Here is a 27,722-nt window from a genome sequence, read left to right as displayed (position 1 = left end):
GGTCTTTAAACATCAAGAACTGTAGCTGCAAGGATTTTTGTGGAAAAATTGGGGAGGGGGATAGTAACAGGACATTCCTTGCACATCAGTTTATGAAGGCTATAGTGAAACAGATAGCAATACACTGGGGAGAAACTACATGTTTAAGCACATTGGAAAAAGTTTACTTTGCTGGATTGTAGCCAGAGAATGAAGAACTTTCAGGGAGCACTTTGTTTCTCTTCTGTAATCTCTCTGTTTGCTTTATTATGCCCAGTAAGTTGAGCCAAGTGCACAGAAGTGGTGAACCGGTTAATGCTTTGTGCTTGATTGCAATCTTTGTCTAATCCAGTTTCCTTCTGCCTTTGCTTCTATTCGACCTGAACCTGGAGTTCTTAATACTCTCCAGCTAGCTCAGGCTTCTTAGCATCCTTTCTTCCTGCTCTCCCATTGGTTAGACCCTCCTCAAAGCTCCTTGCCCACCTTATTAAAATCAGAAACATATAATGTACAACATTATACAGAAGTGCAGTATTAAATATCTGCTCTTTGTGGTTTGTTGATTTTATGGGATGTTTGGTGTCTCAGGCTGGCTCCCATCTAAGTAGCAGCCAAGCCTGAAGGCACTTCCCTTTGGAGACAGAACGATAGTTCAGCCTTCCAATCTACTCTGTGACATCTCACTGTGCAGAAACTGCCGCCTTTGCCTTATTAGGATTTTAAGACACGACTGTGCAAGAACCAATCCAAAAATATGTCTCAAGTTGTATATAATGAATGCATTTTATTCAGGGCCAATATTAAGCTCTTTGTAGGAAACATCTAAAGCAGGCGTCCTCAAACTTGGCCCTCCAGATGTTTTTGGCCTACAACTCTCATGATCCCTAGCTAGTAGAACCAGTGGTCAGGGATGATGGGAACTATAGTCTCAAAACATCTGGAGGGTCGAGTTTGAGGAAGCCTGATCTAAAGAGACCTATACATCAAACAAGACAGGAAAATGAATTTCCCAAGGCAACATCTGGTTCCTCCCCCAGTGCAAAGAGTAAGGGCTTGGCAAGAGTCGTGCACTCCCCAGCAATGAAGACTTAAAGCCCTAAACCAGTGGACTCTTCTGAGGAGTGAGAGCTCCAGTATATGCAGAGAATTCCCTAGCCTGAAACAGATTCTCCTGTCATTTCAATGGAGAATGAGGTTCCATGTGCATTTCGGTGCATATCAGTTACTTCCACTGGAATTAGCTAGATCACCCAACTGCTTAAGTGTTACAAACATAGGAATTTTGAGTGGGGTAATCAAACTCTAGATATAATCAGGGTCTTTAGGTTGAGAGGGGACCTTTATCCTGTTCCCAGATTCACTCAGGAAGTGAATGTAACTGCAGCTGAAAACAGCACTGCTTAAGCAACGGGGAGCACTACGATGTGTTGATTTCAGCTTGGGTTTTGTTCCAGCTGATCCAGAACGACTTGGATGACGATGACGAGCAAAGGAGTCCAAGCCAAGGGAGCCTCCGCTTCCGACATAAGCAGCCCATTGAGCTCAAGGGACCTGATGGAATCCACGTGGTCCACGGGAGTACAGGTACTCTGCTAACCTCTGACCTCAACAGTCTTCCCGAGGATGACCAGAAGGTGCTGGGCCGCTCCTTGGAGACACTGACTGCTGACGGTGGGGCGTTCTGTGACAAGAACGCCCGCACCGAGTCCGCCAAATCCACCCCTATGCACAAAATGAGGGAAGTTATCATGGAGAGCCCACTGGAAATCACAGAGTTATGACTAGAAGTGGCATCGCTGGTGTAGCACTCCGAGGAAGCCTGGCCCCACGTAGACTGCCGCCGCCGCCAGAGGAGAGCACTGACCAAGGGACAAGAGGGGCAGAAGAAAATCCGGAGGCCTCGGTCACTTGTGCCTGGCCACCACCTGTTCCAGAAGAAACCTGACCAAGACAGCTGTTAGGGCAGCCTTGGGGAGCCTAACCCCCGGGGTGAAGGTTCTCAGGACTGTTTGCTTCTACCAGGCACTCACATCATTAAACTCATAACTTTTTAAATTTTATTTTTAAAATATAAAGTGTTAAAAAGAGCAATGGGGAGGCCCTGAGGCACAGACTTAGGCTAGAGTTGCAATAACCAGGGTGTGCCATGATGCCCCATCGGTGGAGATGACCAGGCTCTCCCAACAGGTCCTGGGTGATGGGAGAAGACGGCTGCTAACCAGCTGCAGCTAAGATGCTATGACCATCAACTCGCACAGAGCAAATTGTGTGATAACCTTCAGGAAGCTCCATAAATCTGTTTGGCATTTATCTGTGTTTTCACCTTTCCAGAAAGCAGGGGGTGGGGAGAAACTGAAGCCATTTCTTCATTTTGCTGGCCTACCAAAACACTGCAGCATCAAAAGAAACAAGAGTGATATTAATTGAGGTTCTGAACGTAGAGTGTTTTGTGTGTACTCCTTTTTCCCTTATTCTTCTTTTGATTTCAAACAGTAAAGTGTTGAGCGTTTTTGGAATGGTCTGTCAAAGGAACCAGAAATACATAATCCATGAATTTAGTTAATCTGTGTTTGATCTTTCCCTCCCAGCTTGGGCACAGGGTTCGGTGCTTGTTTGGGTTAAGTACACACTGCTGTAGGGGCTGAGGAATCAAAGTGGTCATTGTGCTCATCTATATACCAGCATGTACATTCTCTCTCCATAAACCTATCAAGAAGGAAAATGCTAAGTGTTTCTTATTCAGAAGTGTGTATACGATGCAATACACACAGCCTTTAACATCATTCTGTTTTTTATTATTCAGGTTTACAACAGGTCACTTTGTTTGCTTAACAAAAACCAGGAGAGTCAGTGTCAAATTTGTAAGAATTGTTTAATGTTTCTTAACTACAGAAGCATTGGTAAAATGCTCATTATAATGTCCTTTTGGAATAATTGGATAATTTCTCAGCATGTATATTGAACAGGTTCACACGCAGTTAAGTATGGAACACAGCAGCTTCATTACTTATAACAGCTATGTAGACATGGGAATTGTGCCTTGCGAAAACAACAACAACAATTCACCTCTGCATCACTGTACCTGTTAAATTTTATCTTTTGCTTGCCAACAAATATGGCATCTGCATGGCTTTCAAGCATCATGCTCTCAGATGTTGCTCTAACTGCAAGCTGCAACAAGAGTCAGTGGCTTTGGAATTGATATTTAGACACATTCTGATAAATGTCATATTGAGGTGTAGAGCAAAGACGCTATTGCTAAATGCTGCCTGTTCTATATTATCCTGAGCACTTGCCGCTACTCCTGAAGTACAGAGAAAACACAATTAAAATTACTTGTTCCTTAGTTCATAGGTCAGCACTCAACCCACCTATTGGTAAGTAACAGCCATGGATTTATAGTCTAAAATTCAGTCTACCTAACTACACCAATCCAGCAAGGGAGTAAGCAAACCACTGATCATGCAAATTGTTTTGTGTCCTGTACCTATTTAACCATTTAATCAGCCTTTTATGCTGATTGTGATACATATCCCTTTGAGGACCCTAGCTGCTGCATTCAGAAAGAACGGGGTTAGATACATGTGTGTCTCCCAAATAGGAAAGGATGAACTGACACCAAGTTTAAGTTCTATAGGTAAAAGTACCCAATAACTGCCTGTACCTAACATGAGCAAATGGGTAGCCCCTTTTTTACGAGACTTTGTTTCTGTCTACACCAGAAATTTAAGAGAACTGAAATCCCTCCATATAATTAAAATTATTGTGCCAGTTGACCTGCCTTAAAGAAAATTCTAAGCATCTCCAGGTAAAAAGAATCTCAAATAACAAGACTGGGAAAATATATTTGTTTTAAGCAGTGCTGCTGCCAGAGTAGATAGTGGACTAAGTGGCCCAACAGTCTGATTGGCTGTTCCCAGCACCCCTTGAAGAAAAGCAATGAAATATTAAAACAGTTTAAATGTATAGTATAGCTGTACCTTAAAAAGCTAGCTAGAGAAGGAAAGTATTGGAAATCTGAAAATGCCAACTTAAGCAGCCAGTTTTGCAATGATCGTAACGCAATTTACCCATTTTAAAACAAGAGTCTTACCAAAATTCTCAGCTATTCAAATAAAATCCCACCACAGCCTTTTTCTTCCCTACCCGTGTCACTTCCCCACCATGGATCTAAAAGTAAAACTAAATGTACGGTAATTCAGAGCATCACAAGCAAAGGAAACAGTCCCCCTGCTTTTTTCTTTTTCAGCAGTATAGCCACCCAACGGACAGCCACACTGCAGAAGTGTGAAAGGAAGGTGTGGTTCTGCCAGTGTTTAGACATTTCACCATTTCCCACCCGGCCAAATTCCAGGGTGCATTCAGTAAAACCACAGCCAACATTCTTCCACTGGCAAGGCTTCCTCTAGTTCCATATATGGCGCTTGCAGTATTCAGTGGCCTATGGGGAAAAGAGAGGAAGACTCAAGGAAGGCCATTCTCCATTCATAGCACAACTCATAAGAAAATGGGCTTATATAGGAAAACTTCAGAGTATCTAAGATTTCCTATTCATCTTGCTCTCACCTTTCACACCAGGGATCAGGAACCTGAAGCCCTTCAGATACCATAAGATTCTGAACACTGAGACAATGCCAATACAGCTACATACCTGGATGTACATAATGGTGTTCATCAAGCCCCATTGATAAGGAGCGAATGCATATCCCTACTGCAGGATTGCTAGATACACAGCTACAGGTGGATAAGGGCCAGTATATTCACACGTAAGATGTTTTTAGAGTTAAGCACTTGGAAGCAGAATGAGTTAACTTATTTACAACTGCACACAATATTTAAACATACTCCCCCAATCCTATATTCCACATCACTAATATGCACCTAGATCTTCAGTAGCACAGAGGGTTTTCGTTTCAAAGACTATCGCCTTCCATAATTTCACCTGCTCCTATTTCGGTCATCGCGTCACATTCCCAGAATTGTATGCTGCAAAGAGTGCTCCCATTTTTAACTGTGTTCAATTACTTTTTTTTATCAACTCCATCTCACTGTATTGGAAAGCTTGATATTCCCCTCTTGCCACCACCACCCCTACTTACTTGGCACTGAGCTGCAGTCTCTGCGTTCTTGCACCAGTAGCTAGGGCCCCGGACACAAACCTCCATGCCCACAAGGTGGGACGAGGGGCAGGCTCCTATTTTCTGTGGGGCAGAAGAGCACAAAAAGGGACCATTACACCTATGCAGAATCAGCCTCCTTTCTTAACTGCTCCACGCTCCTTTTTAAGTTCCCCAAAGCCTCCTTCAACTTCACATTGCTCCCCACTTTTCAAAGCAGGCGGTAAGACTCAGGGTAGCTTTGCAGCAGGGATGGGCAACCTGTAGCTCTAGGGCTGCCTGTGGCCCTCAGCAGGGTAGCCAAGTACACAGTACCAAAAAGGGGGACAGGTATGTGTAAAGTTCACACATGCACATTTATGTGGACGTTCAGAAGAAACCACTATAATTTAAGAAGAACTATGAGACGTCTCACCATGGTGGGGGACATTGTGACCTGTGTTGCCTGCTCAGTCTTGCTAGCCAGGTGCTAACTAGGGGGCAGCTTGAAGGTCCTTGCTGCTCTTCTTTCCTAGGTTTTCCTTTTTTAAAAAAAAATATTTGAACTGGGCAGCCATTCAAATAGAGGACCCTTTTCAAAAAGAGGGCTGCCCTTTCTGTAAAGTAGGACACACAGTCAACCCTAATATTCAGACTGATTTTCAAAAGGGCCATCTGCCAGCTATTTGACTTCTGGCAAGGCTGATCGGCCCCTCCCCTGGAATCTTGCTGTGCAAGAAGGGAGAGAGAAAAAGTGGGTGGTAGAAAGAGAGCGTCACAGGGGGTTGTCCTACCCACCAAATTACCCACCAAATTTCTGCCCCGTTTCACAGCAAGGATGAAATGTGTAGCCCCGTCCAGCAATCATCAGGACCAATGGTCAGGGATGATGGGAGCTGGAGTCCATCTACAGGTTACCCACCCATGTTTTACAGGTTCAGTTTCCTTGTGAATAGTGAGACTACTGGATATTTATGGGATTTTTGTGGTTTTGTTATTTGCAAAGGAAATAACAGTGCAATCATATATGCATGTCAGAAGAAATATCCCCGGTAAACATATCCATTGGATTGCGGACAAAGCTGTTTGCCAGAGATCTCGCTCAAGAATGAGCAATTACTTTAGAACATGACTTACCGCACACACAAAGGTTGGCTCCATGACCTGCACCAGGAGACGGACAGCAGCTGGCTCATACTGCACCACGAGTTGATCACACTGTAATAAAAAAAAAACAAGTTAAGTGACTCTCAGCCTTTCTCCTAAGTACAGCCCCCCAAGAGTGCAACTGGGTCTAAATCTTTTGTTTTCTGGATTTAATTGATTAAGCTGAATTTGCAGGGTCTCAGGACAGGTAGAATGCTCCCTAAGGAACCTCATTAGTCTTATCCAAGCCGTCTTCATTTCTACAAAACTCCTAAACAGGCAGCTCTCTTTGGTTATGACTATGTCAAAAAATATTTGGAAGTTCTGCCCAAGAAGTAACTTCTGTATCTGCTTCAAATTTTTTACTATGAGCAAAATTTGGTGGCGACTCTAAAAAAGGGAGGGTACAACATTTGCTTCAGATGCATTTCAAACTAGAAGTAATTAAAGAACATAATATTTCTTCTGGCTTGCAGGATAAAGCTTCTATGTAGATAAACCAATAAAATGCCCACCACTTTTGGCAGGAAGACAAGACAGAGATCTTCAGCTCCTTGACCTCCTCTCTCCTTTTAGAACACTTTGGTCTCCCTTTCACAATAGCCATTTGGCATACTTACGGGATACACCAAAGCTTCTGGCAGCAACTGGCAACCCTTTGAAAGCATATTTCCAATCTGTTCCTGCGTTTGATTCTTTTCCAGCTCTTGATCAACATATGTAACAATGAGTGTACACACATGGCAGACTTCACTTTCACTGGGTTTGGTTGGTTTCAATCCTCCTTCCAGAGCTTCCCTTTCTGAGGAGAAACAAAGTTTGGGAGTTATCAACCTGGAAAGATTACTTTTTTATATATAATATTTTTTATTGCAAATTGTTATTACTCTTTTTACACTGAATGCCTCCTGAATGCAGCTCTTAACAAAAGTTAAAACCACCCATTAAAAACACAGAAGCAGTGAAGCAATATAAATCAGGACAAAAGAGAAACCAACTATAAAAACAGAAACTAGCAAAGGCAGATGGAAACACACCGTCCATTGAATGCTCAGGAGAACAAGATGGTTTTTTGTCCGGTGCCTAAAGGCTGAAGGTAGGTGGCAGCCACTTGTCTTTGGGAAGAGCATTCAATCATAATTTGGGTAACATGACAAGGCAGCCACATCTCTGGTCTAACCTCAGAATGTTAGAAGGCCTGACAAGAAATCTTGTAAGACCAGGCAAGTTGCTATAGGAGCAGGTCATTGCAATTAACCCCCGCCCCACGCCCAGGCCACATAACGTGACAGTGCAAGCAAATGCCATTACCTACCAAAGCTCAAAGAGATATCTCTGGGGCAAAGTCTAACCCTCATGCACACAGCTTCAGGTTTAGTTGCATCCAGGAGCATGTAGAGAATAGCCTTTCCATAGGAATCAACTAAGTCTTTGCATTGGTCCAGGATTTCATGGGGCAGTATATAGCAGGCTTTCACCATCTGGTGGACTATTTCTTGCTGAAACATAAAAGCAGAAAGGTATGTGTCAGGGAACTGCCATCAGAGGCACGGGAGAAGGAGAGGGTCTCTGATTCTGCAGGGGAAGGTCCAAGCGCTAGAGGGAGACTAAGCCGGGAAGAAGGGGAAGAGAATGAGTGTAACACCAGGGATCCAGGAGAGCAACGGGACAGGGAGGTGCAGGGGCTCCAGGACTCTTCGTTGGAAGTTAGCGAGGAGAGCCCAAGCACCCCGCTGCCCACGCCCACCCTGCGCAGGAGACTCCCGTGCAGTGAGAGGCGGAAACGATTGGGCGTCAAACAACTCTTATGTTGGCAACGCTTTAAGAAACGCCCACAGACAGATTCTACGAGTGACTAAGGGCAGCCACGCTAATATGGGCTGCGTAGTCCGGAGGGTTTAACCAGGCAATCCGATGCTCAAACAGAGCAGGATTACGCACGAGTAACTCCCAACCACTACAGTATGCTAAGGAGGAAGATGGAACTTATTCTGTAGTCGGTGCTAACAAGGAAGGAGATGTCAATGACTGGCAGGAGCCAGCCAGCCAGCAGTAAATCACAACGGGCAGGTGAACTTAACTCTTTCTTAGAAAAACAGGATCTGCACAGGAGTGCCAGGCCTAATGAGCACAGCAACTCTTATTCAGTAGGCCTTGCCCCTATGAGGCAGTTTCAAGGACTGAAGGTCCCCACTTTCCCACAGCTGCCTAAGTCCTCTCCTCTCCAGTGTTTTCCCCCAAGCAATCTGAGACGAGGCCTTTGTGAAACTAACTTCTCTTCCCTCTTCATACCTCTCCAGGTTCTGGGCTACCAGATGGGAAGGGAGGTTGTCACACCAGGAGGCGTAGACCCCCATGCCTCTTCACCAGCCTGACATACTTCTGCTTCTTGGCCTCCCTCACGCCTCTCTCCTGCTTCAGCTTCTACCTCTGATTCTGGACGTCTCTGCCACAAATACTTCCTGCTCACTCAGCCTTGTTACCTCTTCAGCTTCTGACACCTCCTCTCCCCCCCACCCCAGTCTGCTCCCTCTGACCTCTCATTGTCGTCCCACCACCAATCCCCAGGCTCTGAGCCTTCTTCCCTTGGGGGTTCCCCAGCTGGTCCCCCTATTCCTTTGCATCAAACCAGTCCATGACCATTACTTCTTTCCTCTATGAAAAGCAGGAGCAGAAGTTCCTGTCGATCTTAGTAACTGAACCAAGGTGACCACAGCAAAGGAGATATGGGGTCCTTTTGAGTGTTGGGTAGAAGGAGGCCATGTTGACAGGTGCAGTTTCTCATGCAGGTGTAAGAAAAGCTGCACCTGCATGAACTCCCTTTTCTGGTAATAAGAGACAAACTGAGACAGGCAGTTTCCTCAGTTGTTCCTCTCCTATGCAGCCCTCTAATGTTTCAACTAGTCCCCTCCAAGCCCATGTTTCCATATCAAGTGCTGAAGAAAGGCATCCTATAAGTTTGAAATGAGACATTCATTCAACTTCTCATAATGAGGAAACCAAGAGTTGAGATTCCTGCATTGCAGGAGGTTGAATCAGATGATCTTTGGGGTCTCTTCCAACTCTACGAATCTACGATACTAGGCAGTGCTCTCACATCCCAACTTCCCTCACAGTAGCAGTGGTGCAGTCCTCCAAAAGTGGGAAAAACCTCCAAAGAGAGCCCCCTCCCGAACCCTCCGCCATCACCCGATAGATGACAATAGGTTTCCTCAGCCTTACTTCTGTGACATTCTCCTTCATCATGCCCTCTGCAATGGTTACTATTTTCTTGCATATACCACACGCAAACTCGGGGCTTTCGGCATTTGATGTTTTCTGACCAGATTAAAGAAAAGAACAACAAGAAGAAAAAATCAAGCACAACTTTCAAGGACAAGCAACAGTAGAATACTAAAACATTGTTAACTCAAGCTTAGCCAAAATAACATTTTCTGTGGAATGCAGCAAACCCCCTTTTTCAGTGATCACTTTGGAAAAGTGCGCAAAAAACCCCTGCCTATTCAAGGAAGCAATGCCTTCATTCTGAATCGACTTCATTTGCCTTCAGTGACATCAGCATGAAGCCAAACCTGACTGGCTACATAAGGCAGTGACATTGTCCAGTTCATGGAATGTTCTTATCTGTCTGGGATCAGCCATGTAGAACAAACTGTCCAAATTTTCAACCGGCATTCTTTTTACACTGAAATTATGTCACATATGATTGACTACCTAATTTCATGATGTCACCCCATTTACGTAGTGATCCCTAGTTGGCTAGGATTCTCCATGTGACTACTTTGGGAACAGTAAACAGAAGGAAAACAAATTGTGCCAAAGCAGCAGCAAATGGGGGGGGGGGACTGTACCAAGAAAAGGTGGAAAACATGCAGAAATATCCCCAGAAAGAATGCCAGATATATACCCAGAAAAGCCATGACTTTTCAAACTGCCACTTTAAAAATAATACGCGCAATTCATCTAAAATTTTCTGAATTCACTGGGGAGCCTTTGCTTAAATATTTCCCATTGAAATCAATAGAATTTAAAAGTTGGATTGTGCCAGTTAAAGAGAGATGAGTCACAGTGAAGTAAATGAGAATATGCATTGCAGGGGGTTGGACTAGATGATCCTAGTGGTCCCTTCCAATTCTATGATTTAATGCCCATGCAGAGAATCTCCCAGACAGGGGCCACCCATTAACTCTTTTGCTAAGGATGTGCAGACCCTGGAAAAGGTACACTAATCTTATTAAAAACAATTGCAATTCTCCTGCTTTTCCTCAGGGGGAGTTTCAAAATTCTGCATGAAAGTTGCTTTTGGCAAAATTCAGTGTCTCCCTAGTGTTGATGTGCAGGTTAACACTGCTAAAAATTCATATCGAAACTCATTTTTCGCCCTTTGATATTCCTCTGATGTTTGCCACGCAGGAGTCTCCAGAGCCTCATTGCATTTGACTTTAGGCACAAATAAATTCAGCAGCTACTCTGCAATGCTCTCAGCCTCTTCCTGCCCCCTGGCAGAGCAGGAGGGGGCTCTTTTGCTCTTACCTCTACAGATTCCGATACTGTAGACAAGTCATCAAGGGGTTTAGCTGGCAGTAATGCATGAAAAGGCTCGGGTTTTTCAGAGTCACAGAAGGCGCCACAGACAGTCTTTGATTGCTGAAAGAGGAGAAAAAAGTTCCATTGGACAACAAATCTTGTTTTCTCTTCCTACCATAAATTAACACGGAGCTACAGGAAGGTTGTGGATGTTGTCTGAGGGGAACGGGGGAGGGATTCCACATCATACTGGAAAAAACCCCTCCCTTTGCTAAGGTTACGTATGCCTTCACATGCCACAGGTAAATGAAGAAGGAAACTGTGATTGTGATATTTGTATGCACCCACCCACAACATCATTGAGCAAGTGTGGATAAACACACACCCTTGTCAGGACCAACTAGATCTGTTTTCAAATGGAAATCTACAATGAGCTTTTATTTTCAGAATGAAACCAGTTTCACAAGAGGTGCTTTTCAGGAGCAAAAAATATGGAATAGCTTAGGGTTGCCATACGTCCAGATTTTCCCGGACATGTCCGGGATTTCAGTGATGGAATTAGCATCTGGGGGGGATTTTGGTAAATCGTCAAAATGTCCAGGTTTTTAAAAAGCTCAACAACTTTTTGTGTCTGGATTTTTACTTCTTGAAATATGGCAACCCTACAATAGTTCTAGAATGCATGTGGAGTGCATTCTGTAGAAAAAGCAAGGACTCTATTGATCCTAGAACAAAAGGTGTGTATGCAGCCTTAAGAGTGGCTGGGGAAACCCAGCCAGATGGGTGGGGTATAAATAATATTTTTTTAAAAATAAAATTATTATAAGCTTCACTTCTCCAGTTGGCATTAAAAGCAGGATATATAAAAACTGCCGTTGTGATCAACCTCCCTTTCAACCTCCAAGTTCCCTTCTGTCAAGCAAAGGTGGTTTCAATTGTCCAACCCACAAATTATCAGCAAGAGGTGACCTAGAAATGAAAAACATTCTCACGTACCTCCTCCTGTGATCAGCAAAAAGTCAATTGAATTGTGAAGTGGGGAGGGGGAGAAAACCAATAGTTAAAATCATGAGAAAATAATTCAGAGAGTAAATCCTACAGCCTGAACTAGCTAATCCACAAACTCGCCCACCCGATAGCATTACGTTGCAAAACTAGCTGTGTAAACTTTCCTTGTCCAAAAACTCTGTTTAGTGTAACAGGTGCTTTTCATGGGCCTATTCATGCTATCATGAATTAGAAGGTACAATTCTTCCACAAAGGCAAAGTCTCCCACTCCCAGAAGTCAAAGCCGAGCTGCTCTCAAACTTAAGACGTGAAATGAAGTATTTGCCATTCTAGATATGGCTTCATTGCCTGAATGATAATGTCTAGTCACACTGGTGCTTTGGGATAAAGGTCAGCAACTGGAACCCCCTGGGACAAATCTGGCCTCCAGAAGGGGGAGTATCCTGTCATATTAATCTCCCCACTCCTGGACAGCATTTGACAAACTAAGCTCTGGACTTCAAACCTTGTTCCCACTGTGCATGTTAATTTTACCCAGATCTCCTGATACTTGCTTTCCTATGTCAGTATGTAATGCCTTATACAAAAAATGATCAATCACATGTCTAGAATATCTTACAAGCCTGAATTCAGATATTACAATGCTTTTGCTGTCGTAAAATTGGCCCTGAAGTGATGATGCTTCTCTGCCTGGAAAAGGCTAGAGTGTAAATGTCTGCCTCAATCAACTTACCAATAGATGTGTCAGCAATCGGACAAAAACATGTGAATACTCAAAGGCATATTTCTTGCACTGTGGAGGGAAGGGGGGAGAGAGAGAAACAGCTTCAATAATTACTAACAAGATCAATCCATTAATTTCACCCACACCCAACTTGGAGAACTCCATGCTATCTCCGGAGCATGCAAAATTCTCACGCACTTTTTGTTTCGAAATGCTCATAGGAGCAATCCTTTCAAACTTGATTGACGATATACAGTACAACAGAGGTACTGCCAGGACCAGTTGTGCCTAAGACCCAGCACCTCACCTAACTTAGTGACATAGAGGGCAAAGCAGGGCATTTTCTGCTTTGACTTCCTTTGTTCTTGTGACTGAGGACTTATTTCAAACTACTGCTGGTCACACCAAGGAAAACCTATTCATATGAAATGACTTGTGGCTCGTGTCACACTTAAATTGGGCTGCAGTTCCTATGCATACAATGCTGCCTTCACACAGGAACCAGCAACCTGATTTAAATGAGATATCAGGTATTTCTAAGCCCTGATGGGTAAACTGTTCTTTCACAAACTCCACATCACTTTTAAATCACAGTTTGGGTGGAACGAAGTGAACCAATGACAGCTGAAATGGGGAACCTGTAGCCCTCCAAGTGTTGTCAGACACCCTTTAGCCCCTAGGCAGCATGGTCTCAGTGGTCAAAGATGTGGAGAGTTTAGTCCAGCAGCAAGTTAGCCACTCCAAGTGTATGAGGATGGTTTGATTTCAAATGGCGTTCTAATTTAACCTGAATTCGAGAGCCAAAATATTATGTAATTACTCTTCTGCGACTTCAGATATATATATATATGCAAGGAAGGTCACTTCTTTCCCCAGTTAATCTGTTACAGTACTTGGAAAAGTTAAACGTGTGACCACAGGCTGAGGGACAACGTCTGAAACAAGACATAAGAAATATAGTTGTGTAGATCCATCCTTTGCTTTGATTACCAGATGACAGACACAGGTCCTGAATATATATATCATTATCATTAGTGTGAAGCAATAAAATCCAGTTACCTCATTTACCAAGCCAGACCCCAGGTGTTCACAGTATTGTTCAGCATAAGAAGCAAAGGACTGGACAAGGAAAGAGCTGCTCTTGAAACCTTCCTTCATTTCAGCAATTACTTGTTGACAGTCTCTGCAAGGATTTTCTTCCTTCTGCTAGGGAATAATAATAATAATAATTTATTTATTCCCCAGCCACTCTAGGCGGCTTCCAACAAAATACCAAAATACAATAGTCGGTTAAACATTAAAAGCTTCCCTAAACATGGCTGCCTTCAGATGTCTTCTAAAAGTCTGGTGGTTGTTCTCTTTGACATCTGGTGGGAGGGCGTTCCACAGGGCGGGTGCCATTACCAAGAAGGCCCTCTGCCTGGTTCCCTGTAACTTGGCTTCTCGCAGCGAGGGAACCTCCAGAAGGCCCTCGGCACTAGACCTCAGTGTCGAGGCAGAACGATGAGGGTGGAGATGTTCCTTCAGGTATACTGAACCGAGGCTGTTTAGGGCTTTAAAGGTCAGCACCAACACTTTGAATTGTGCTCAGAAACGTACTCAGAAAAAATGTTGGAGGGGGAGAAATGAAGGCTTGTTAAGACTGTGGCAGGGAGGGAAAAAGTTAAAATTCCACTCCGCTTCCCCAATCACCCCTAGCACACCCCCACGAACACATGGGTAAGCTTTCAGAGGCTGCTCTGGCTTACCAATGTATTATTATTATTATTACTATTATTATTTTCCTCACAAAAGTGACCCAAAGTGACCTACAAAAACAGTATAAACACTAAAATCAATTATAACAAATGCAACCAATAGGGTTGCCATACATCTGGAATTTCCCGGACATAGCCAGAATACTGCAGTTGGAAGCAGTGTCTGGGCAGAAATCACAAATGTCCAGGAAAATCCAGATATATGGCAACCCATGTTGGCAGTGTCATTTTTTTCTTTAAAATAGCTGAAAAACTCAACACCTTTGGCCCAGAAAAGCTCAACTCTTATGTCCAGATTTTCACTTTTTGAAATATGGCAACCCTAATCCCCAAACACACCTGAACAGATTAAAAAAAAAACAGGTTTTTCTTACAGATCTCACCTCATTAAAAGAGGCCACAAATACCTGGTAGTTGTTGTTCAAACTAAGATCTAAAAGCCCAGGGAATGCCATTTACATGCAAGTCATTAATGCAACTCATGCTACATCCAGTATGGCCCTCTGAGCATGCCTCAAAATCCTGTGCATGATTGCAAAACTCCTTGGAGTGCATCCTACAGTCTGCACAAAAGGGTTGTCTATCCCAGAAGCAGCGTGACATCCCTGACTTATGCCCTGCTTCTGGCATGGAAGATAACTCCTTGAACTGGTGGGCAATTCCCTAGTCTTCCTGTAAGATGGGACTGAGTCTCATCTCAAGCCAAAATCGTCTATGAAGTAGGAGCCAGCTACAGTTTAACCCATGGGCAGGCAAACTAAGGCCCCGGGGGGGGGGGCGGATCCAGCCCAATCACCTTCTCAATTCAGCCCGCGGACGGTCTGGGAATCAGAGTGTTTTTACTTGAGTAGAATGTGTCATTTTATTTAAAATGCATCTCTGGGTTATTTGTGGGGCATAGGAATTCATTCATTTTTTCTCCTTCAAAATATAGTCTGGCCCCCCACAAGGTCTGAGGGACAGTGGACTGGCCCCCTGCTGAAAACATTTGCTGACCCCTGGTTTAACCTCTTTCCAAAATGCAATTGCCTTCCCCTGTGGTAGACGTGAAATTCCAGTTCACAGATAGGCTGGTGTGTAGCTTATAGCCAAACTAGGCCTAATGGTGGCAGCCATGTTTGGTGCTCACACATCTGCCCTGATTTGTATACAAAACAGGATATGTGTGTACATCTTTTTTTCACATCAGAAGCAGGGCAAAGGCTAAGAGCTTTTTTCCTTCCCTATTTTAGCTCCCCTGCAGCCCATCACTTCAGGCATTTTTCTCCCAGCCTGCTACAAAAAAAAAAAAACCAGAAATGGCTGAGCTGGGCTGGATAAAATGAGCCAAAAGCAATGATCTGTAAGGATGGAGGGGGAGGAATGTGTTGGGTAGGGCAGCAGATTACTCACTGCCCTTTTAAAAGCTAAAATTACAGACTCAGCTCATCCCTTCTATGTTTTGCATCCACTCCTTCCTCCATGAGAAATAAACATCATTATTTTGCTTCTTAGAGAAAGCTCTATTGATAACCTGCAGTCACACAGTCAGTCTGTTCTGTCTTTTCCCTCAACTACTGTGTGCTGCTGAGGACAAATGTCTTAAAACACAAACCCAGTACGTAAACAGAAAGCAAGGCAGTGGATGGATGACTGAGGGACATGTCATTAAACAAACAACAATTAAGCAAAACAATTTAATTATCAAGGCTACGTGGGAAGGACGCAGAAGAGAGCCTGGGGTTTTTCTATGTTTTTCGTACCACAGCACCTTTCATGGGAGCCAAGGCTTCTTTGTAGTGGCACCCAAGCTATGGAACAGTATCCCTTTGGTTCTGTGAGTTCCCCAGAGGACCTACGTTGATGGATGCCATATAAAAACTCAGTCAAATCAATAAAATAATGTGCCAGTGTAAACAGGCTTCCTTCAAGCCACTTGTCCTCTCACTGTAAAAATAGATGAATAGATGGCGCAAGTGAGGCCTACGCACATTGCAATCCCTTTGAAGGTTACACATTTGGCAGTGGAGATGGGTCCAAGCCTGAAGAGAATTCTGGGCCCTGTGGTTTATTACAGGTTGCTGGGAATTGTAATCCTGTGATGAGTAAACTACACCGCCCAGAATGTTTTGAGGGAAAGAATGTGCTTTGAAGATAACATGTGTACACAGCCAATGCTAGAAGCAAGCTCTGTGAATCAAAATGGCATCCAGCTCACTCTAGCTGAAGTTGGCAGAGTGTCTCATGGTCTCTGGAGAGAAATCGTTCCTGTCTTTCATGTGTGTGGCTGTTGGAGCAAAGGGAGACAACTCCATCCAAGCTGAATTCCTTACCAGAAACTCAGTTTGGGGCTCATCCTGAGGATAGAGGAGAAGGGGCACGTTAGCTATAAAGGGAGCCAACATTTCGGGGAAATCCGTCATATCAGGCATTCCATTAGAACTGAATGGCTTCTGGAACTTCAGGGCTCCTTCCAAGGGTACCAGATGACTGCATAGCCTGAAGGCACCACATACTATTTCAGGCCTATCCTAGAAAGAGCAACAGAGAGAGAGAGAGAACATTGTCAGCCCTTAAAGTGGAGGAAAAGAAATAAAAACACTTGAAAACACTCTTTTGTGTGTGTCTGTTCCCTTAGGTCTGCCTTAAAGAATTACAAATGTACAGGGTCACTCATAGGAAAGTTTGTACTTGTTAGCTTCTTATTTATTTAATACAGGGCCTTTTTTGTGACAGCACTCACAGATAGGACATACCAACACTTTTTTCTGCCTATGGCAGCCATTTTGGCTTTGGCACCCACAGCACTTTTATCAATATATTTTTGGCTGTATAATTATAATTATTATGTGGTTTTTATATTGTGACTTTGTTATGAACCACTCAGAGACCTGCGGGCATAGGGTAGCATACAATTTTTAATAGTAATAGTAATAATGTATTGGCACCTATTTTTTTTACCCCCAAAATGCACTGGTTTAATATAATACAGGGTCCCCTACTTTGTTAGGGCTACAACGAGAGGCTGTTTATTGATGACCCAGCTAACACGCAACAACTTAGGAAAACAAACTTGTTGATAAACAATCTTTAATTAGGAGCAAGCAGTGAGGTGGCCTATTTTGCTGGTGATACCAAATTGTTCAGGCTTATTAAAGCAAAAGGATTACAAAAGGACCTCTGCAAACTGAGTGAACAGGCAGTAAAATGGCAAATGCAATTCAATGTAAATATGTGTAAAATGATACACTTTGGAGCAAAACTATCTGAATTTCACATATACACTCAGGGGTCTGAACTGGCAATGGCAGACCAGCAACAAGAACTTGGGGTCAATAATAGATTGCTCAATGAATCTGTTGACCCATGAAAAAGGCAAATTCCACGCTGGGGTTCATTAGGAAAGGAATTGAAAGTAAATCTGCTGAGATTGTAAACTTTTGTTCTTATGAAACTAACCATAAAAACAAGCTAAAGGGTGGAGTCTTGGCTCCAACCCATAATAATTGGAGACAATATTGAACTCTATAATAACTTCCTATTATATTGAGTGGGTGGTGGAAAATATTTACAATTCAACAAGTCTTAGTTTTTAATTAAGAATTCTTTCTGCTTAAAATGGTTGACTCGCAGAAGAAGATGAAGAAAAGAAATAAAAACATGAGTCTGGTATAAAAGTATTTTCAGAACCAGTGTAAAAAACACACACTATGTTTTGAGTTAAACAAGAATGAAACTAAAAAGCTGGCCTGTGAAAACTAATATAAATAAAACCAACATTATTCATAGCATAGATGCATCCTCAGAGAGGATCCCACACAGTGTGACTGGCTTGGATCTGGTCCGTGTAAGTCATGGTTGAAAGTGTCAGTACCAACAATATCTCAGTCTATTTACCTGCACTTGTTTTCCAAGTTGTACCAGAATGATAACTCCTGTGTCCACCATCTTCTTGCATTGGATTGACCAGTCCTGGAAAGGGAGATACTGGCAACCTTTCTCCAAAAATTGACTGATTCTTTCCTGAGGAAAATAAATAGAAGGAAGGAAGGAAGGAAGGAAGGAAGGAAGGAAGGAAGGAAGGAAGGAAGGGGAGGAGCATTATGAGATGGTTTTATACCAACTTGCAATATTTTCTGGAAGGGCTGCAGAAATTTATGGAAAGGGGTGGGGAGTCACACTTTGAATGAAGTCTCCACAAGTCCTGTAGCACAGAGAGGGTACCATCTCAGTCGAGAGCATTTTAGAATATAAGAAGAGCCTACTGAACAAGGCCAATGGCCCACATCATCCAGCATCCTGTTCTCACAGAGGCTACGCAGATGCCTGTGGGAAAATCCACAAGCAGGACCAGAGCACAACAATACAATTTATTTCCAGCAAATGGTATGCAGAAGCATTATTGCATCTGACTGCAAAAGCAGAGCAGAGCTATCGTGGCTAGTTTGACTTTCAGAATTAAAAAAGTATGTTTGACTTTCAGATTTCAAAGGGCATTTCAGGTAATTCAAAAGGCAAGCCTTTCCTCGCTTAATGCTATTCCCCCACGTGAACTATTGCAATGCTCTTTATGTGGAGCTGCCTGTGAAAACAGTTCAGAAACTTCAATTAGTGCAGAATGCGGCTGCCCAGTTGTTGACAGGTTTGAGAGCAACAGATAATAAGACACAAATTTTGTTTCAGCTATGTGGCCTGCCTGTATGTTTCTGAGCTTAATTCAAATGCTGGTTTGGACCGATAAAGCTCTTCAGGGCTCCGGGCTCCGGGCTCCAATATCTTTAAAGAATGCTGCTTCTGGTATGAACCTACCCTTAGATCTTTGCCTGAGGCCCTTCTTCAAGTCCTTCTCTGAGGAAAGCTTAGAGGGTGGTGACAAGAGAAGGGTCTTTTCAGTGGTGGCCCTCATTCTGTGGAATGCGCTCCCCTGAGAGAGACACATGTCAACCTTTGTTGACACATCTTTGGTGGCAGATGCAGCCTTACTTTTCCACCTTGGATTTCAATAGACTGTGGTGATATTATTGTGTTATTAGCTGCCAACGCTTCCTGTGATCATATGCGGGTTGCTTTTGTTTTGTTTTTATGGTGTAATATATATATTTTTTGTTTTTAACAGTGCTGTAAACTGCTTGGAGAGCTCTGGGTAACAAGCAACTAACAGTTAATAGTAACAAAAACAATAAGAAGAATATAATAATGATACGTTATGACATTATGGGCTCATACAGCCAAACAGAAATTGCAACACATCTAAAATACTTTCAGTTTATGCCTAGGGTTGCCAACTTCTGAGCCATCCCCCACCACCAGGGTTTATTATTGGAAGGCAATTATAGACAATAATGTGTCTGTCCACACCTACTGATTTTCGAGAATTAGTCAAAGGCATAACAGACCAGGCTATTTGTAGCAGAGCAGGGGGGCGGGGGAGAGATAATTCTGTGTTCTCAGTTGTTCACCAAATGAAGGATGGAAATCCTAGAATCCTCTCCAGAATACTTACATCCGTGGAATTGTCTTGCATGATCTTCGCCATCATTACTGTAACGAGCTTGCACATACCACACTTGAGACTTTTCTGAGAAAGAGAAGAAAGAAATAGTAAAAAATAATAATTATTAATTATTATTATTATTATTAAGTATCCCAATTCCATTGGCAGAATCCAGCTCAAGAACACCAACTAGTGCAGCATGAGGGTTCCCCCTGTCCTGCCCCGAATCGGCTCTAGGGGGTCAGGAGAACCCCAGAGTTGCCCACAGTGGGGAGGGATTGTCCCACGGAAACCATCAGAAGAGCACAACACTGAATTTGAATTCCTTACCATAGATTTGAAGGACATGAAATCCATGAGACTAGATTAGTCCTTGCATATCTACAATTCCCAGCACCCTGAACCAACTATAAAAAGGTAAAGGTATCCCTGACCATTAGGTCCAGTGGCGGACGAGTCAGGGTTGCCGCTCATCTCACTCTATAGGCCGAGGGAGCTGGTGTTTATCCGCAGACAGTTTTTCCGGGTCATGTGGCCAGCATGACTAAGCTGCTTCTGGCGAACCAGAGCAGTGCACGGAAACGCCATTTACCTTCCCACCGGAGCGGTACCTATTTATCTACTTGCACTTTGACGTGCTTTCGAACTGCTAGGTTGGCAGGAGCTGGGACTGAGCAACGGGAGCTCACCCTGTCGCGGGGATTCGAACTGCTGACCTTCTGATCGGCAAGCCCTAGGCTCAGTGGTTTAGACCACAACGCCACCCCCCGACCCCGAACCAACTATAGTTCCCAGGATTCAGGTGTTTGTTTTGCATGTATGGTGTGTACACAACTAGGTCAGTTGCACTTCATTCCCACTGAAATCAGTGGGACTTCAATTTGAGATGACATCTTTCTATATGGCTGGTTCAGGATCTAAATCAAGGCAGACCATTGCTTTACCTTGCCCAGCCTGCTCTGTCTGACAGCAGCTATGTGGCCACCGACCCAAAGGTGCATGCAAGGGAATGTACCTAGATACTTATACAGGCAACACATGCACTTTCCCCCTGAGCTGTATGGTGCAGATAAATAAGAGTTTGAGGCATAGGTGCTAATTCCCTGGGGCCCTGGGTACCCGAGCACCCACAAAATTCCCCATGAAGAGGCTGGGCACCCACAAATTTCAGTGCCAGGGCCCTGCACACTTCATGGCACCCACGGCCCCGGACACCCACAGTCGCAGGGCCAAGCTGGCACTCCGAGGACAGAACCACACTTTACAAAGTGTGGCCCTAGTTGAAGCCCCACCAAACACTTCTCCAGTCTGCACTTGTACAGCTTGCCCCTGTCCTGACACAAAGGCGTTGCGCATTTGTCTGTGCCCTACATTATGCAGTGGCTGGTGGAGGCAAAAAGGGCAGGGTAGAAATATACAATCCATGACACAGGTAATTGGTTCAGTTGGCATGTATGTTCAGAGCAGGGTGGTTACTGTTTATGGCGGTGGAAATGTCTTTAATGTAACATGCAGTTCTGGCCTCAGTTCTCCAGGTGAAAGAAAGGAAGTGGAGCAAGGCCAGCTGACTGAGCAATTGGTGCCGTCTAGAAATCCTCCGTTAAACTCGCCTTTCCATATCGACTCAAAAAAGAAAGTTAAGGGGGAAACCTAATATGGTTTTCATAGCCGTTTTGTTTTTGTTTTGTTTTTAGACACTGTGTTTAAGGGGCTAGCTGGTTGGTATTCTGCAATTGCAATGCAATGCAGCATCTGGAACCCTAAGAATGTCATCTTTCATTTAGAAGAGAAGCACGTTTGTAGCCCATAATACAGGAACGTGTGTTGGAGCTGGGCTGGAGGCCACAGAAATGGAGGCAAGTGGATTTGAACGTGTCTGAGGACAGAAGCCTGCAGAAAAGCTTATTCATCTAAAACAACTTTTGTCGCCACTGTCGTGCTTTCTTTGTGGTCAGGGGGCAACCTCATTACTCAGTGGCAGGTAAAACGTTCTCTGTGCTTGTTCAGAGCATTCCACTTTTGTTATTTGACACACTGCATGTTTCTTGGATGAATCCTGTGATCCCCTGTTCAGATTAACCCTTGCATTGAAGGACATGAATGTTGGAGGTGGGCAGGGAGTGTATACTCTGCCATCACATGGACTCACCACAGGGGTGTTGCTCGCCAAAGTCCCATGACAGTGGTCCAAAGTCCCGCACTTCAGTGCCGTTGGGAAGTCCCGACACCATGTTTCCGGACCCTCTGCACACTCTTTCTCCCAAGACAGGGGGCCTGCAGCAGCTGCCCAAAAGAAGAACAGAAAGGTTAGCTTCCAGCTACACGGCGAAAAATGCTCTTTGACGGATTCTACCTTCTATTTAAGCTATCTCAATTTGATTTTGAAAGATAAGTAAGCTGAGTTGAGGACCTGCCCACTAGCTCGGCCACTCGGAGGAAACAGCCTTGGAGAAATACTGCTACCACAAATGCCCATCTGTAAAATGGGAACAACAGTGATATGTGGCATCAAGCATGATAAAGTCAGAAAAGCACAGAAGTTCTGGAAACACGGTTATCTGTATAACCTTATGATCATTAAAACCACATACACAAATAATATATTTTGGATTTTTCACTGTTTTGGCCCTAAGTGCACACTTCCATCTCAGCTTATGCATTGGAAATACTGTATTTCCTTTTCATAGAAAACCATGCTTTTCTTATCACTGCTGGAGCAAGGCCAGTTTAACAAAAATGGACAGTCCTGCTGTTGAAGCCATCGTATCCTCTATGTGCCAGGAATAAACAATTTCAATATTTAATGCATAATTGTAGCACATGAAAACCATGTTAAGAGCAGCCTGCTGAGTCAGGCCTAGCCCAGCACATGTTCTCACAGTGGCCAGCCAGACGCCTATGGGAAGGCTACTGTGGGAACCAGAGCACAAGAGGCCTCTGTCCTCCTTCAGTTTCCAGAAAACAGTATTCAGAATCACTGCTGCCTCCAAGTGTGAAGATAGAAAACAGCCAACAAGGCTAGCAGCCGTATCCTCCTCATAGCTGACAACAGTCACACCAGAATTAGGATTGTTCACACTGTGGTAAATGTGGCCATCTTGTTGCAATCACTTCAAATCACTTGGGACATATCTGTGCATAGTTATAGCCTTATTATGATACAACATTTACTACAGCCTGACCCAATGATCAGTGCTCAATTTGCAGGATGGGAATCGTAGTCTGACAAAATCTGGGGAGCACCATGTTGCCTACGCCAGTTCTAAATGCAGTATAGCCAAGTTGGTGATCACAAAAGAGAGGGGAACCAGGACTATTCTGCCCACCCCAAGTGATTCAACCTCAGCCAGCCCTGGGGAACTGAAACTGGACCAACACAGAGTGTGTACTTTGAACAGAAACTCTGGTGAGCCCAGATGTCTACATCTCTATTTATATAGTATTTGCATTACATTGCAGAACTGAAAGCAGAAATATTCTAGCTATCCCTGAACAGAGGTTTGTTCTGCAGACATTAGCAAGTGATAATGCAGATTTTTCAGAACACCTGCTCCCATACCAGCCATCTTGGACCCTCAGGGTGGGCCGAGGAGGAGAGCTCTTTGGCCCACTGAACACAGGAAAAGCCCCCCTCCCTTGTAGTGGAGCCCCTGGAGACACAGATGGCAGAAAAGATGGGCTTCTGTTGGCCACCAAAAATGCCTTCCCCCTTGAGGGGAATTAGTTCACACTCTCCAAGGTTTTTAAGGTTCCCCTGCCCCCTGCATTTTGACTGCATTTTGTTAACCATTAGTCCAGGTATTTCACTGTATTGTTCTTCTAGGTTGAACATAATTTCCGGTGTTGGAAACTGCCCTGAGATCACCGTGAGCAATGAAGTGCAGTGTGGAGATTTTACAAATATAAAGGAACAAATGTTTAGCTCCAGAGTCGTGAAAAGCTTCAGCCGCCACTGATTTCTGCAAATCAGGCCAGGGTTAAAGGCACAGAAGCAGGCCTTTGTGGTTAGTTGGCAACCAGGTTTAGGAAACATAATTCACAAACTGCTGCAACGTCTCAGCTACATCTAGGAAATTATTTCGTTCTCTTCATGATCGCCATGGTAGGCCATTACTGTTAGCATCTTAGTATGTGACCAGTAGCGCCTGAAACTGTCATGTAAGTTTTGCCCTTGTTGTTGTTGTCTTTAAATAAGCACCCTCCCAAACTTTTTATCAGCCTAGTTCTTTTCTACTGTGATCTAAAGTTCTGAGATGTATAACATTCAGTATTTCACCAAAAGCTTTTGTGTTTTACCATGTGCAGAATATCCCCTTAACTCAGCCTTCCCTAACCCTGTGGTGTCCTCCAGCTGTTTTGATCTACATTTCCCATGAGTTGGGGATTGCCTAGGACTGAGGGAAGTAGGAGATCAGAACGGTTGGAGGGAAGCAAATTGGCAAAGGCTCAGGCTGCCTTAAGATCTTAAAATTTAAAATCTTGTTGAGGTTCTTCCTTTGACACCTCAAATGAGTTTTCCTTCCTACTATTCCTGCTCATATCAAACCCCACAATTACCACCATAGTCACATTTTTCTGTTTGGTGTTGGGAGGAATGGGAATCACTGTTTGCTATTTATTAGCTGCTGTGTGCTGCTTCGTACAATGAATGAGGCCGAGACTTTTAACCCAGTAATTTCACATCTTCAAAGAGGTTCATGGGATTACTTCTCCTTATGCTGTGCGTATGCTTTAGATGTAGGGTGGATAGCTTTTCAGGCGGCTCTTATAGCTGAGCCTTTAATAGCAACTTGGATGTGCTTGGATGTGCTTGCGTTAGCTTGGTATTATTCTTCCCCATTTAGATGACCAACGAATGCACGTAGAGAAGATCTGACGACCAGATCTGCACATTGCACAGATCTGATGTGCTGTTCATGCAGCAGTTCTGTACAGAAAATCAGTTGAGCATCTAGAAGTCAACGGCAAGGACAGACAAGGTCGTAATCCCAGCTTCCCCACTGTCAGCACCACCACTCTAAACATTGATAATCTAAATAGGGCTACTTTTTTATCTCCATGCTACTGGTTTCTACAAATCAAGTTGTTCCTAAGTTTTTTCCTCCCTGGACAGTTGACATCTATCTATATTCTGGATGCTACATCTCACCAATTTTTTTTTTTTAATCTACACCTACCACTATGGTAGTAAATTCTTTATCCACATCATAGTTTTCATCTGCCTGTGTTGATCATAGCTCAAAGATACGGCTTGTCCACATTTGGGCATTATTTAGCTGTTAATCCACATTTTCCCTACTCGAATTAAGCAGAGTAATCCACATCTGCACACATTAGAATTTTTATGTAAGGAGCGATTTTGGTCTTTCCTGCTCATACCAGTGAGTGTATCCCTGCCTTCTAATTTGCTGATTCAATTATGCTAATTAAGTGCCAACTGAGAAGCACATATAGCTGCATATGCACACACCCCTTGTTTATATATATATATATATTAAAAAAAAAATCTCAGCTCTGCAAATGTGCAAAAGCACACATTCAGGCAGCTGTGAATTTTGAGCAGCTACTGGGAGACTGAAAAAGAGATGAAAGCAATTGTAAATTCTGAGAGCACACTTTTTGGATGCTACCCAATATATTTGGTATATAAATTTTAACATGGTTTTCTTGTTCAGTGTTCTGGTTCTGAGGGATCTGAAGGTGGAGGGGTGGTCCTGTGCTCAGGAAGACACCAGAAATAGTTACAACCACAGCAGGGAGAGGGGGAAGTTGTCGGCATGGAAAGGGAAGTAGCAGAAAGGGGTGACTGATCGACCCACCATGCAGAACGGCTAAACCAATTACTTCCTACCCTGAGTGGAACAATTTGGAGCCTTGTTTTCCTCAATTTATCAAATTATTCCCATATCGGGTAAACCTGAATTTACAAGTGGGAGAGTGCATTTAGATGGCGTTGTTTGAGGGAAACGTCATTTGGACCAGGCAGATTAAATGGAAATGCAAAGAGCGGCGAACACACAGCAAGCCCATAGCTGTTTAGGGTGGGAATGAGGAACCTGTGGCTCACAATATATTATTGGACTCGCATTAATTCCAGTCAGCATTGCTATATGGGTCAGGGATGATGGGATGTCCTCCTTGCATTTGTCCAGCTGCAAGAGAGGGGTGTGGAGAAACCTGATCAGAGTTCTTCTGTGGATTTCAACATTCTTTACAGTGAGTCAGTAGCCCATTCACACTTTCTTTCTGCCACCCAGCTTCCGGAAATTTAATCTGCTTTATTTTTCCCCCTCCGCCCCTTTTTAATGTTAATCTGTCTTGGATCTCCAATTACGTTAAGGAAAGCGCTCGCATGCCCATGCATGCTTCCCTCATATGCAAATATTCCTCTCTCCCCATTGCACACTTTTCTCATGTTCTTTGCCAGTTTGAACATGCACACTTCCCCTGGTGTTTGCACGAGTGCATCAGACGGTTTTGCTTCTGTTTCCAACACACACAACTATACTTGTGCTCTCCCACCCTATTACTGTTTGTCCTCAGATGGCACTGACAACCTTGCGTGTAAAAACCACAGCCTGGTGCTGTCCCTCCCGTGTTGTTTTGCACACTTCATCATTCACCTTCTCAAACAGAAGAGTATGCTGTTAGCCTCTATCTGTCCTGCACTATCTCACTTTTTCTAGTATGCAGGGTGTGCTTAGGGGTTGCCCACCCTGCCAAGGGTGCAGGCCAGGGAAACAAAAATATTGCACCTCTTCACTCTGGCTCAGAGTGGCTAGGAGGGAAAGCAGCAAGGGAGGGAGGGAGGGAGGGAGGGAAGCCGATAGACAGAGGAGGAGCAGAGCAGACCCCGATGACCACAGAGGAAGTCACGGGTGGAACACAAAAGGAGATCAAGAGCAAACATTTTGAGCTTCTGGTTCACGGTCTCTCCCAGCTTTGGAGGTGACAAAACATGCCTTTCACGCGCAAATCTTTAGGTATTTTACAACAATCTATGCATCCTTCACTCCAGTGGGGAACAAGCCCCTGTTGAAATGACCTTGCTGTAAGATCTGGACACACACACACCCTCCACACAGACTGAAGGTGTAAATAAACCTTATTTCTTAAAGCTATGACAATCTCTACCACAGGCATAGGCAAACTCGGCCCTCCAGATGTTTTTGGCCTACAACTCCCATGATCCCTAGCTAGCAGGACCAGTGGTCAGAGATGATGGGAATTGTAGTCTCAAAACATCTGGAGGGCCGAGTTTGCCTATGCCTGCTCTACCGCGTCTTCAATTCTCCAAAGGAGCACAGAGCCTGGGCGAATGCCTAGAACCCCCCTGGAATCTTGCTATGGCTCGGGAGAGAGTGGGGGTGGCACCCAACTGCTGTAACAATATTAATGGCTAAAACACAGTGAAGTCGTCCCGCTGTGTTTTAGGTTGTATTTCCATGTCTTGTCTCCACCTGATGTGTTCTACCTGTTTCGCTACCATGCGCCTGCAACCGTCCAACTCCCAGTCACAAAGCTGCCATCTGAGCATGTGCAACAGCTGTCTTAAATGTTCACACCTCAGCCTGACCAAGAAGCGAGTGTGACTTAACGTCTTCTAATTGGATGGAAGCTGGTTCGAGGGAAGATGCATCAAACAGCATCATTTCTAAAGAAACCACAGGATAGAAATGGATCGCTGCCAATGTTGTGTGTAAATGGGCTTGGGGGGAAAACAGCAGTGGAGCCACAGTGAACGGTAATGTGGACACACCAGAACCTACCCCCATTCTCCACTAAGCTGCACATACAAACACTCGCCCTTGCCAAGACTTGATCATGCCTCAACTGTAGCTCAGGGAGAATGTGGACACAAACAGCAAGGTTAGCATCATCAGGGGTGGGGGTCTAAACTCGGGGTGAGGATGGAGGGGGATAAGACAACAAGGGAGAAATTGGCAGAGATTAGGAGGGGTGAATGTAATTCACTGCAGGGATTGTGACATGACTGTTGTGTCAACAACAGA

At 44.0% G+C, this 27,722-nt stretch overlaps 2 protein-coding genes across 3 annotated transcripts in view; one reads left to right on the top strand and one right to left on the bottom strand.

The window, feature by feature from the left end:
* CDH23 (cadherin related 23) overlaps positions 1-2,169 on the top strand; it is a 400,272-nt gene extending 398,103 nt beyond the window's left edge. Inside the window, exon 68 of the mRNA XM_083503046.1 lies at positions 1,434-2,169. Coding sequence (XP_083359172.1) covers positions 1,434-1,760 — 327 coding nt within the window. The 3' untranslated portion in view covers positions 1,761-2,169. The remainder of the gene's footprint in view (positions 1-1,433) is intronic.
* A 663-nt stretch (positions 2,170-2,832) lies between these two features.
* The window catches only part of LOC310706811 (prosaposin-like), a 42,518-nt gene continuing 17,628 nt past the window's right edge, over positions 2,833-27,722 (bottom strand). Inside the window, exons 2-14 of one of the 2 annotated variants that reach the window (XM_083503108.1) lie at positions 21,860-21,993; positions 19,720-19,794; positions 18,114-18,239; positions 16,550-16,747; positions 13,540-13,686; positions 12,490-12,549; positions 10,755-10,868; positions 9,444-9,539; positions 7,537-7,720; positions 6,842-7,023; positions 6,213-6,293; positions 5,079-5,180; positions 2,833-4,420 (exon numbers count right to left, since the gene is read on the bottom strand). In XM_083503108.1, coding sequence (XP_083359234.1) covers positions 4,385-4,420; positions 5,079-5,180; positions 6,213-6,293; positions 6,842-7,023; positions 7,537-7,720; positions 9,444-9,539; positions 10,755-10,868; positions 12,490-12,549; positions 13,540-13,686; positions 16,550-16,747; positions 18,114-18,239; positions 19,720-19,794; positions 21,860-21,993 — 1,535 coding nt within the window. In that variant the 3' untranslated portion in view covers positions 2,833-4,384. The remainder of the gene's footprint in view (positions 4,421-5,078; positions 5,181-6,212; positions 6,294-6,841; positions 7,024-7,536; positions 7,721-9,443; positions 9,540-10,754; positions 10,869-12,489; positions 12,550-13,539; positions 13,687-16,549; positions 16,748-18,113; positions 18,240-19,719; positions 19,795-21,859; positions 21,994-27,722) is intronic. The other variant, XM_083503109.1, reaches the window with a different exon arrangement.

Source organism: Podarcis liolepis (assembly GCF_965112155.1).
Source record: "Podarcis liolepis genome assembly, chromosome: 5".
NCBI lineage: Eukaryota > Metazoa > Chordata > Lepidosauria > Squamata > Lacertidae > Podarcis > Podarcis liolepis.
Note: the sequence above shows the minus strand (reverse complement) of the source record. Positions and strands in the feature narration are given on the sequence as shown.